At 43.5% G+C, this 12,577-nt stretch overlaps 1 protein-coding gene across 1 annotated transcript; it reads right to left on the bottom strand.

The window, feature by feature from the left end:
• Positions 1–7,297: 7,297 nt before the first annotated feature.
• Positions 7,298–9,584, bottom strand: LOC103723047 (cation/calcium exchanger 1-like). The gene has a single exon (XM_039114602.1). The coding sequence runs from the start codon at positions 9,294–9,296 to the stop codon at positions 7,632–7,634; it is 1,665 nt and encodes a 554-aa protein (XP_038970530.1). The 5' UTR covers positions 9,297–9,584; the 3' UTR covers positions 7,298–7,631.
• Positions 9,585–12,577: the final 2,993 nt, after the last annotated feature.

A 12,577-nucleotide genomic window follows, 5' to 3' on the forward strand; every position in this document is an offset into this window, starting at 1 on the left:
CAACTAAAAGCGGGGGAACAGCAAACGGTCTCGTCTACCAGTAATGCATGGCAAAGTGCTCCAGGGGCGAGGGTTTCAAAGGAAAGATGGGCTGGGCTGGGCTGGGCTGGGCTGGGCGCATTAGATGCATCCCACTCTCTAACTGTTTAGTGGCAGCCAGCTGGATTCTTCTTTTTCTTTGTTTTTAACACAAAAATTAAAAGCATGAGAATGATGGGGAAGTATGATGTAGTTCCCACACCCCACAGATTATCATCGTCATTAATCAACTTGGGAAACAAGTTGAATCTGAAATTTGTAGCTTCTTTTTTTTACCCGGCCTAACCTATGTAATATCCAAATCTAATTTGGATTAACAAAAATTAAATCTATCCTACACGTTCTTGTTCCTACTCAACATGAAAATCCAAATTATATAAAACTTTTTCTCGTTCATCCTAAATATATTTTCAATGAACCTTATGTAAACTAATTTCTCTTCGTTCAATTCAACAACCATATCTCCTCTCACTTGCTTTTACTTAATTATATTTAGACATTCATTATTTACTTTACTTTTACAATATTCTCAAGTATATTCTTTTTTTAAAATTATATTTTGTAAACTGGTATCATTTAAAATATTTTTAATAACTCTATGGTGAATTATCATTTATTATATTTTTGAATATAAAATAGAAGCTACATGTTTGGTTCAAACTATAGATCAAATTTGGCTGGATCCTGAGCTGAACCCGAATATTTCTAGTTAGGTTTGAGTTATACTTGGTCGCAACTTCATGAAAATGACTTGTTGAGTCTAAAATCTTTTTCATAGCCCCATCAAACCCGACTTAATCAGCATATAAATTGGCTCGATGTCAAAAAAATCAAGACCCGAACATAAAATTGTATCAGGGTAGGGTTAAACATGCCCTCGTCCTACCCTACTAGTTGCAGCTCTTTTAAAATATGCCATACCTTTAATGCAGGTCACTCTGAATGTGTGTGCGCAACATAGTCCACATGCACTACCATTTTAAAATGGGTCCTGCACTCTGATACATGTCACCTGTATATATGCAGCATGAACCATGTGAGCTGCCATTTCAAAATGAACCGTGCTGCAATAAGTGTAGCGCTACAAAGATGCTTAGCAAGCAATAAATCAATGGAACAGTAGAGGGAGGAGAATTGAAAAAGGTACATGCAGAGAAGTTTTTATAGTCTTTGGAGCAACATGCTCCTACATTCATTTTCCAAAAGCTTCTTCTTAAGAATTTCACTATATGGGAAAGTCTTTCCCATGAGAAACATGGAAAAGTAACTTTCCCATGAGGCGGGAATCACCCCATTTTTATTTTTTCCCAAAAAGACCCTTCAACATTAAAGAAGTATTAAAGAGGCATTAAAGACCTAATTTTTATTAAGGGCATAATAGGAATTATACATAACTTTTCCAGAAAAGTGGATGGCCAACCAAACATAAGCACTTTGGAAATTTGTCATTTTCCCATGGTTAACCAAACATGCCAAAAGTACTTTCCTAGGCATCATTTTCCTAGGAATTTGTTTCCTAGGAATCATATTCCTACGAGGGAAAATGCTTCCCGCGAACCAAACGAGCCCTATATATAATGCTCATACGAAGCTAGCCAACTTCTGGATGTGGCCAAAACCTTTATATAGAATTTAATTTACGGGTGTTAGGCAAGCCTACCTGTAAGATCCTTTTTTGGATCTCACAAAAGGCAATCTAATGAAAGAAAAACTTTTATAAATTTGAGAAACCTCTCCAAAGATTAGTTGCACCAATAAATCTCTCGGTAAATTCTTCCTTTGTTGAAGAGAAATTGAGATCTATAGTAAATGTAGTCATCTTTTTAGTTTTTAGTGTTCTTGCAAGTATTTTTGTGCTTTGAAGTTTTCTTGTTGTTCATGCTTGTTTTTGAATTTCTTTTTTCTTTTATTTGTTTAAGTTAAGAAAGCTAGATATTTAAAATGGAGAACTTGGGATAACCGCTGTTGCCACCAAAATCTAACCCAACCAGATTGGATGAGCTGGCGAATGGTGGGTGGTCAGTTCTACTCAGATTGCTATGCTCGAACGAAGGGGTATGCTTTGAGCTAAGAGTTTGACTTTAAAATAGGAATGAAAACACCGAAGGTTGCCGGATTTTATTTGTTTGAGGATCCTCTAAGGCCTAAGTCAGGGAAGAATTCTGAAGAACAGTGCAGATTTGAAAAAGAGTTGTGAGAGCAAGAGTAGCACCGCAAAAGCGTAAGTGTAAATGCAAACGTACCTGAAGGTCCTTTGATTGCAGATTACACAAAATGAGGGTTGATATCAGTTACTAAGAAAGGCGGACGTGTCCCATAACTATTTGGTGAGCAATAACTATCCACACATTACGCATATCGCACGACTTAACTATGTGGGATGTGCGTTCGTGGGCCAAGCAATAACAACTATCTGTTGGGCGAGGTTTAATTGCCTTTATGGTGCCTTTAAGGGAGGCCATGTAGCAAGCTTCCATTGGTTGGTTTGATTAGGTTAGCAATGGTAGATCAAGGCATATCACTTACCCTCTATTTTTGAGGTTGAGTTGACTTCTTTGGCTCAGGTGAAGGAAGTAGTCACACTAATCCGTTGAGCTAATTAAGGAGACTCATTGAGCCAAGCCACCGAGATCACCTTCTTGAGCTACTTCTGTAGTCTTCTAAAGGGTTCTAGAGGTAGCATTTATTACTTCGTGGCATCCGACGACCTTTTTGAGATGTCATTATTTATGGGAAGCTCTAAGACAATGATTAGACTTCTCAAAATGATGAACCACATGGTTTTTTGAGATCGAATGCCATGGCAACATGTGGTCAAAGATTGCGCCAAGTTGTCAAATGACTGGATCAATCTAGGCCATCCGAGCTTCTATATAAAGTGAGCTTCCTCCCTCCTCTTTCTATTTTGGCCTTCTTGCAATTCAAAGACTTCTGCTAGGGTATAATTCGGAGATTTTCTTGCCAGAGCTGCTCTCAACCCATTGCGGAAGCTGGTGCTCATAGCTCCTTGTTTTTTTTTCCTCTTTTAAACTTTCATTAGGTACCTTATTTGATCTTATTTCCTTCTTTTCCTCTCAGCTTTTTGCCATTTTTCTAGTTCTTGTCTCCATCCTTGTAGCTAGGGGTGCAAGTGGGTCAGGTCAGGCCACGAGTGACCCTGACCCAATCCGGTTCTTTGTTCGGATTCTAATTTTGGACCCAAAACTGATCTAATAGAAGATCGGATCGGGTCGGATCCACAGCTACAATTTTTGACCTAATGAGCCATTCAGGTTGGTACATGGACCCGACCCAAAAAATTCTGGTCCGGATCGGATCGGGTCCGAGTTCGGATATTGTTTTTGACTTTTTGTCGAGCAAGTTGAGGGTCAGGGAGTGGGACGACCGTCGAGGGAGTAGTCATCATCGTTGACGGCGGGCGGAGCATCGGCTAGGCTGGTAGGGTGGCTATGGAGGGAGCGGCAAGCATCGTCGACAATGGTAGCGGTATCGGCTAGGCGGGCAGGGCGGTCATCGAGGAAGCAGTGAGCATCGTCGACGGCGGCAGTGGCGTTGGCTGGCCGGGCGGGGCAGCCATCGAGGGAGCGGCGAGCATCCTCAACGATGGCAGTGGCATCAATTAGGCAGGCGGGGCGGTTGTCGAGGAAGCAGCAAGCATCGTCAATGGCAGTAGCGGCATCGGCTAGGCAATCGGCGCAACAGAAAGCATAGAGGGCGAAGGGAAAGATGGGTTCGAGGCGGGGGCAGGCAAAGATGCCATAGGCGCAGGGGCAGGGGTGGGAGAGGAGGCAGAGGAGGTGGAGGAGGGGGTCGAGGCGACCAGTGGCAGCGAGGGTGCGGACCATCCACTCGTAGGTGGAGTGTTTGTGGCGGAAGGAGTCAACGCTGGTAACCCAAAGGAAAATGTCGAGGTCGTAGGGGGTGAGGCCGGGGCGGTGACGGAGGAGGTGGAGTAGGTTGGTCTCCCTCCTAGAGGCCCTCTTAGATCAGCAGGGTGAGGAGTGGCTAGACATCGATCCCTTTTGAGATAGGGAGCTCGAGGATCGATGCATCCTATCTTATTCAGGGCTCTGAGGATGAGAATGGTGGTTGCACAGGGTCCTCCACGAGCTCTAAGGATGGAGGCGATAATTTTGTTGTGTCCGCCCTAGACTCCAAGGAGGAGAGTGGTGGCTTGGCTGCGTTGGGACTCTATGGTCGCTCGGCTTGCGATTGTTGCTATTATTGCTGGTGGTGGTGCTTGGCAGTTGTCTGCTGCAGGTTCTAGATGATTATAGTCAGTGCATGAACCTGTTGTATAAGCAACTGAAACTGCTTGGCAAAAATTTGTTTCCTGTGGCTCCGTTGGAGGTAGAGCCCTTTGAGGGCTTTGTAGAGAGCTATCAGATTCTACTTGCATGTCTGGCTGGGCAGTCAAGGGTCCTACTTGTGCTCTTCGAGACTTCAGGGCTATGGGTTGTCTGTCGTTTGGTGGAACCTTTGGTAATGGGATCACGAATCCTCCTCTTAACACCAATCTATTGCCACTAGAAATCAACCCGACCATGGCACCGAGCTGGCTGAGTTGCTGGAATGCTTGAACAATTGGCTTCAAACCGTGGAGGTCCGTTGAAGATTGTGTTGTGTCTTTGAGGTGGAGAGGTGGGGGTTGTTGTGCTCAAGTGGTGATGGATCCAATGCTTGTTTCTACTAAGGTGGTGCTGGAAAGAGAAGACTATGCTCAAACCTTTACTTCAATGTGTGATCTGGCTTAAAATAGCAAAGACGAAGAAGTCCTCTTACTGAATGTTGTTCGGGGCGGGGACTCTCCAATGTCTAAGTTAGACAGACTCTTAGGGAACAATGAAAGTGTTGTGAGAGTGGTAGAACGACGGTACAAGGGCATAAGAGGGCTCGAGAGCACTTACTTGGAGAATCCTTCAGGAATGGTTTATATAGGCAAAGGTCGGCAGCCATCATCGAGAAATTAAAGCATGCAGATCGGACATTTTTGGTAGCCCATCGCACAACCTAAAAGTTACGTGCAGGTATATATCTTGCCCATGATCAAGCTCCGAGCATCTTGCCCATACAGCTATAGAAACCTCTCATGATTGTGGCCTAGGTGTTGCTAGCTAGGGAAAGAATTTGAAATTTGAAGGACTCTCTGCACACCTCAAGGTCGGCCACTTGGTGAGCTTTGAGTAGTCGATTGGAGGATTCATGGTGAGCTTTAATTAGTCAGTCTGCCACATCGATTGTGGTCAGTTTTGAGGTGTATCGGAGCAAACCATGGAAAAGGGAATAATGGATTTGCAGTTTCAGCTAACTTACCTAAATGAATTACCATGATTTCGGACACTTATCCATCATTTAATAGGGATATAAGAGAGTTAGAATTTTTACTTCTTTATGCGTTGATCAGGGAATAACAGAGTACGAATGATGGCAGCAAAAACACCAAAGCATGGATGTTGAACTCGGTGCTAGTCATTTGAATACCGTAGCCATTTGAAGAACTCTGGAATTGTGTGGACTCCTTCCAAACTCGCCAGAAATACATCAAGTGAGAGATGAATGGTAATCACTTGCAAGCATTTCAGGAACCTGACGCGTTGGCAATCTGAGTCTCCAGTATTTCCTCACTAACTGTCCATCAAGCAAAGTCTCAGAATGTTACGATGGGGGAAGATTTGTCCCACACTCTGATTCAAGGATTCTTCCCACAATCCAAACTTCTTACCAAGATGAAGGTGGCATAAGCATAATTTGGTGTGCCAATTTGAGCTTGATTAGCTTTCCACCAACACAATGATAACATCTCACAATTTTCAACTTGGTCGGCAGCATTTGGTTTTGGTGATTACATTGAAATGTCCAGCCTTTGGTTTTGTTGCCGACAGCCTGACTCGAACACTCCAAGATTGGCAATGCAGCTAATGGAAGGGACAACGACTGCGCCGCTTATCCGAAGTGATGATGTGAAGCAGCTACAAAACTTCTGCTGGGGGATTGGTACCGTTGGACTGCGAAAGCAACCGAGCTACCTGCGCATGAAGGCAAATCTAGTGATGAGAGTTGGGACTGGAAGGGAGGCTGTCCGAGGGATCCTTGGACCACGGCACTGCCTGGTCCAAGCCTGTGCAAGCGGTTAACAAGGAGCCAAAAGGTGATGTTGCTGCTATGGTGGGCATTTAATCAACATCCTTTTCGAGAGGTGACAAAGATCCAAAGGCGCTAGCTTTGATATATCCGAGGATGGTGTGATTGGATTCAGGTGCCATCGTTCTAGGAAAAACCTTCACCGGGTGGATGGATTGGTGGGCAACGATGGAAGGCAGGTGGGACAAGGGATGTCGACTACTGTCTCTCTACTACCACAGCTGCTCCTGGTGGATCTGGGAACAAAAATTCTAGGGTGCTTTTCTGTTTCTAACAACACACCAAACAAAAACAAAAAAAAATGTTTGCAGATTGTTAAATGGAATGAAAAGGTGAATAAATTATTAAAATTGCATCAGCTAAGAAGCGAACCCAAGTCTTGACCATGGCAGGATACCATTCTACCACAAGACCACTGGTACCACGATAAAGGTCAGCAGTAGCATTGCAACAAGGAGTGGAGACATAAAATTTCGCTTTCCCTTCTTTCTTTTTTTTTTTTCCTTCCCTGTCTCTCTTCTTCTTCAAAGCTTCTCTGACATGCATGACAATACCAAATACTAGTAGAAAAATTTATGTCTCCTGGATATTGTCAGCTTGTTTGGCCGGTCATTTTATTATAAATTGATGCTATGACAGGGACGTGCTGCTATTATGTTGTTTTAAAGGTTAGCTAACGAACGAATGCAAGGATAATGAACCATTTTTGATTGTGATAGACAGGGCCATTGACAGAGAGCTGATAGCTCAGGAAGCGTGCTGCCTTGCATCATTAAACCCAAAATGGACCTGTTCCAAAAATCCACAAGAAATACACATTTGGATCTTGCTTGTTCTTAAAATAATTAATTGATTTATGAAACAGAATGGCTCTGCTCAGACAAATTAAGGATGCTATAACAAAGTCGGTCCAAGATCCTGCCTGGTAAGAGACACACAGAGAGAGAGAGAGAGAGAGGACCAGAAAAGCTAATCTCTGAATAAGAAAAGAATATGCAGCGATCTTTTGGGCTTCCAGGATGTAGTCTGTAAAGCAATTAGAACCAGAGGTCATGACTCGTGAGTGAAAAGGAATGACTTTCTCAGACAACACATCCAATGTGTAATGACAATCATCAAACTAAACCAATACTGTGATTTCCGAAGACCGGCATGAATCCTTCTCCATGTTTTCATATCCATACTACAAGACCCAAGAGACTAAGAATGACAAGACATGTGCCAATTACAGCCCAGAAAAGCCTCATACAAGCAGCCTTTTCCTTGTGGGTCTATGTACTAAATCAAGTCCCCGTAAATCACAAAGTTACATTTAGAGAGAATAATATTATTTTACAGAGAAAAAACCTATGACCCAACCGAGCAAATTACAAGTGGCAGCGTAGGACAACATAGCACGGGCCCCAGACAGGAGTACTAAAAAACACATGAACATCGAGGAACGTCAATATCTATAGATGGAGGAGAAGGCTTCGAAGCTGCAACAGTCCAAGGCTCTCGGAAAGCCTCAAGCACAGAAAGCACAAGTAGATGGCCAGCAGCCCAGCGCCAAACACCCTATCCAGCTTCATCCCTCTCCTTGGCAGCATCGCAAGGGCCCAGAGCAGGGCACCTACAAGAAACCCCATCGTCTCAAAGAGAGATGGGTCCTGAGGGATGACAAAAGGAGACGGATGTGAGGCCCACGATGCCAGCACAAGGGACAGACCCAAGCCAAACACTATGTTGAAGAGAGGCCCCGCATAGCACCCGGAGAAGGCAATCTGGACTCCATCGCTCCCACCGTTCGCAGCTATCGCAACATTGGCCATCAGGTCCCCCAGCGAGTTGCCCCAGGCCAGGACAGTGAGCCCCAGAACCAGAGGCCTTATCCCGAGTATGCAACCAATGGAAACCAGCAGAGCAACCAGTTCTCTAGCTATCATGTAAGCCCAGATCACACTCATCAAAAAACCACCTGCAAGCCAAGAGAACAGACACCTTTTAGGAGGGCTGTGTTTCTCAGTGGTCTCCGCTGCAATGATCCCCAGAACGATCCCCACCAGGCCGCCAGAAAGATAGACCGTTAGCCACTCATCCGAGCCCATCTCCTCTCTCTGAGAATTCCAGAGAGTAGCTAAGAGAAGCGGCGCGAAGATGGCCGCAGAGACTGCGAACGGCTTCGACCACCTCTCCTCCGAAACGTCGGGTATCGTCAACCTCCTTGGAAGATGGAGAGGCATCTGTACGAGATAAATCAACCCATGAATGCAGCATGGAACCGATGGCTTGAGCTTGGAACGGCAAGACTTGTCATCATCGACTTGGTCGTGCTCGCTGGTTTCTTTCGCGTTGTTGTCGATGGGAACTTGTACGACTTGGATGCTATCTAGAAGCGGCATCGCCAGCTCTGCGGAATTTTCGCCGCAGCAGAGCCCAATCCACACTGTAACAATGTAGACAATATAGAGAGAAACGAAGCATATCGAGCACCATACCCGAATCCTCCCAGCGATCAGAAAAGCGAGAAGGGAACAAAGCGCGGCCGCCAAGAAGCAGAGATCCCTTACGAAGCTCGACCGGTCGATGACGACGGCCCGCGAGGCAACGCCGATGCTGATGATTCCCACCACCACGCTGGAGACGAAGAATGCGCTGCCGAGCACGCTGCTGAGGCCAACATCGCTGATGCCGGACCCGGCGAAGGAGACGAAGATGGCGAAGACGTCGGCGGCGCCATTGCCCAGCGGTAGGAGAGTGACCCCTGCTATGGTGGGCGGCAGCCGCAGGAGTCTGGAGAGGCTCTCCAGGGAGGAGCAGAAGTAGCGGGAAGCGGTGCTTCCCAGGAGATAGAACAGCAGCAGAAGCCAGAGGAAGAGGAGAAGATAGCCCAGAAGAGGGTACTCCGCGAGAATGCAGTAGAAGACGCGGAGATAGTCTATGCAGCCCCGAGGCGAGCATGGGGGGTGGGTATGGAGATACGAGCACCTGGCCTGGTGGTCTTCGAGGTCCTCCAGGCCTTGGCAGGCATCCTGCGGGGTATAGGGATGGGCCGGGGGGGGGAAGGATAACAGGAGTAAGGAAAGGTTCGACAGGAGGGGGCCATTGGGTTCATGGTGGGTGCGGGCGAAAGCCATTCAAAAGAAGAAATCGAAGGGAATTACTGAGGAACGGGTGGGAGGAGGCGTGGAGAGATGCTGTGGGTGGAGGAGGGTTCGAAGGGGAAGCCAAGACTTTGGGCAGAAGGAGAGACTCGCATCTACTAGCAATTGGTAAAGGCTTTTAGATGCGGGAGAGGGACTCAGGGAGTGGGAAATGGAAAGACTCGCATCTATGGGGAGCTGAGGGTAAAGGTTGGAGGTCCCGCCGCTTGGGCCTCAGGATTGGGGAAAAGGGTGGCAGAGAGACAGGAAGCTGAAAGGAGCTTGTTGCTTCGCCTTTACCAAGACTACAGTGGGAAAGGCTCTTTTAAAGTCAACTTCGGAAGCGACATCTGGCTGCACATCAAGGATCGTGTTTAATAATTAAGAAAATAGGTGATAGTGGAATAAATTAGGAGGGGGGGGGGGGGGGGGGGTGGGGTTGGGGTGTACAGAATTTGTTCCACCGGATGATGGTTGATGAAATTTGGGCTCGTTTGGTTCGCGAAAAGTATTTTTCCTACTAGAAATATGATTTCTGAGAATCAGATTCCTAGGAAGAGGATACCTAGGAAAATACTTTTGGCATGTTTGGTTAACTATGGGAAAGTGACAAATTTCCAAAGTGCTTATGTTTGGTTGACCATCCACTTCCTAGAAAAGTTATGTATAATTCCTATTATGCCCTTAATAAAAATTAGTTCTTTAATGCCTCTTTAATGCTTCTTTAATGTTGAAGGGTCTTTTTGAAAAAAAATAAAAAAGGAGTGATTCTCACCTCATGGGAAAGTAACTTTTCCATGTTTCTCATGGGAATCATATTCCAATACAACTTTTCCATCTCTCTTTTTTGAAAACTCTAACCAAACAAGAGGCATTTCATTACTTTCCCGTTGACCACACTTTTTCCCCTCCTTTTCTTGCGAACCAAACGAGCCCTAAGTTGGAGGGAAAGGGAATAACCTGTTATAATGCGCGGAATAAATTGAATACTATTTTGCCTCCTACCGACCTCAAGCCTATCTCATGGGACTTCAAGCCAGACTCGTAATAGTTTAAATTAAATTTAAACTTAAATATAAAATATTTATTTTTTAAGCAGCTTCAGATATGTCGGTAGCTCGGCTCAAATTCGAGCCCGGACAAAACCCAAAGCACAGCCCAAAGTTAGATCAGTATCAATTTATTTTTATATGTTGTTATTTAAAAAAAATAATGAGAAAAGCAAATGTTGATAATTATTTCTTAATGTGGCCCCCACCATAATATCATTATGAGATAGTTAGAGTTCACCAAAATCAACGTTGTCTATTAGTATCCTGTGATGGATGGAATGCTAATGTTTATTACAATAGAAAATCAAGAGTTTCTAGTCTTACCTATAAAAAAAGGCCTATTTACTCCATCAGTACGTCCCATAAAGTTAGAAAAAGATTAAAAATATCTTTCTCACTAAAATATTTCTTGCCAAGTTATCTTGATCGGAACTTCAACATCGAAGCTTAAAAGACAAAAGACATTCACTATGGCAGAAGATATATATTTTTATTTTCGCTGCTTTATATATATAGTATTCGGATTATTCATATATGTTTAATATTTTCATTTGGTATCAGAGCAAGCTTTTCTATTTGATGTTTGTCGCTTTTGAGATTTTCATGTGCGTATTTTAATGTAATGGGATCATATCTTGTTGACACGCATAAAGTGATACTCGAGAAAATTATTTAAATCCAAAAGCTAAGTTACTGGTGAAAGACAATGCTTTTTTTTTTTTTTGAAACTTTTCTCTCAAAACACGTTCTGGATTGTCCTTCACCATTTTCGTCCTTTTCCTTATTTAAAGCTATAACTCTCTTACGACAAGGATGCTACTGGGTTTTGCATGGTTTTGGCTTGATTTCTCTTGGCTGGAAGCATGAAAGACAAATGGTTTTCTGGGTTTTGCTCGGACATATTTTGGGTTTTCTTATTCCTAAAATCCGAGTGTATGCATATATCTGGATGGGTTATTTTTGCATTTCTGTTGAATTCCGAAGTGGACTTTCAATCGGTGAAGATGGGATAATTTGCAACTGTATTTTTTGTTCTTGCCACACGAATTCTTCTTTATGTTTAAACTTTCGTTATGGATCCTGGGCTTTCTTGTTTCTAAGGCCGACTGGGAATTCAGTTGCTGGAATTCAAGGGGTTCTTTGCTCAAAATTTACTGTGTTTGCGGCAAACAATGCTTTTGCTTAACTTTGTGAATCTATTGTTCTTGTTGGCTGTTGACTTTGTTGTCATTCTCGAGTCAGTGCTATAAAGTTTGGATTAATTTTTTTTTGGTTGGTCGGGCTTTTCGATTGATGGAAGTCGGAAAGAAAGTGCTTTACTACCTAGAGGGTCTTCTCGATTACTATAAAAGTTTTTAAGCAATTATTTTGTAAATACCATGAAGTAGTATTTTACTATTATTATTAGGGGTCCAGCCACAACGCCCTAATAGTTTTAGAAAATCACATCTAGATTGAGTTTCATAAGGATCTGGTATTAAATTGTGATTGGGTCATGGTTATTAATATTTTATCCCCATAGGAAATTTATTAGTTTTCCATGATTTAATTAGAATAGGAAAATGGATTTAGAGTATTTACGGTAGTTTTATCCTCTTGCCCACAGGTGTGGATATCTTTATTTGTTGATGTTTTAAATTATTTGTCCCATTAATAAAGTAAAGTAAATCCATGTTGTTGCAACCTTTGCCCACATGTAGGTGAGAATTTGCTTTAAAGAAATGCCTCATATACTAAAGATATTTTCCTTAGTCATTGCAGTTGTACCAAAAAATTTTATCGAAAATGGTGAATACACTCCAATGCTTGATAATCACAACTTTTTTGACTGGAAGGATGCTGTTGAGTTTACCTTTGGGTATAGAGATCTTGATTTTGTGAGGACCCTCCACCCGTCCCCACAAATATGGATCCATCACTAAAAAGTACCAATTGTGGGAGAAAAGCAATCGCTTGGGACTACTACTCGTTAAATCTCGAGTTAGTAGAAGCACAAGGGGTGCTATCAGTGACTCTACCACTCTCAAGGCTTTTATGAAGGCCGTTGAAGAGCAATTTGCTCGATTGGATAAAGCCTTGGCAAGTACTTCGATCAAGAAGCTCGAAGCCAAAACTTATGACAATTCGAAGGGCATGCACGGGCACATTATGAAGATGAGGGACTTAGCTGCTCAGCTTAAGTCTCTAAAGATAGATATGTCTGAGTCATTCTTGGTTCACTTC

The sequence above is a fragment of the Phoenix dactylifera genome, chromosome 16, assembly GCF_009389715.1.
Source record: "Phoenix dactylifera cultivar Barhee BC4 chromosome 16, palm_55x_up_171113_PBpolish2nd_filt_p, whole genome shotgun sequence".
NCBI lineage: Eukaryota > Viridiplantae > Streptophyta > Magnoliopsida > Arecales > Arecaceae > Phoenix > Phoenix dactylifera.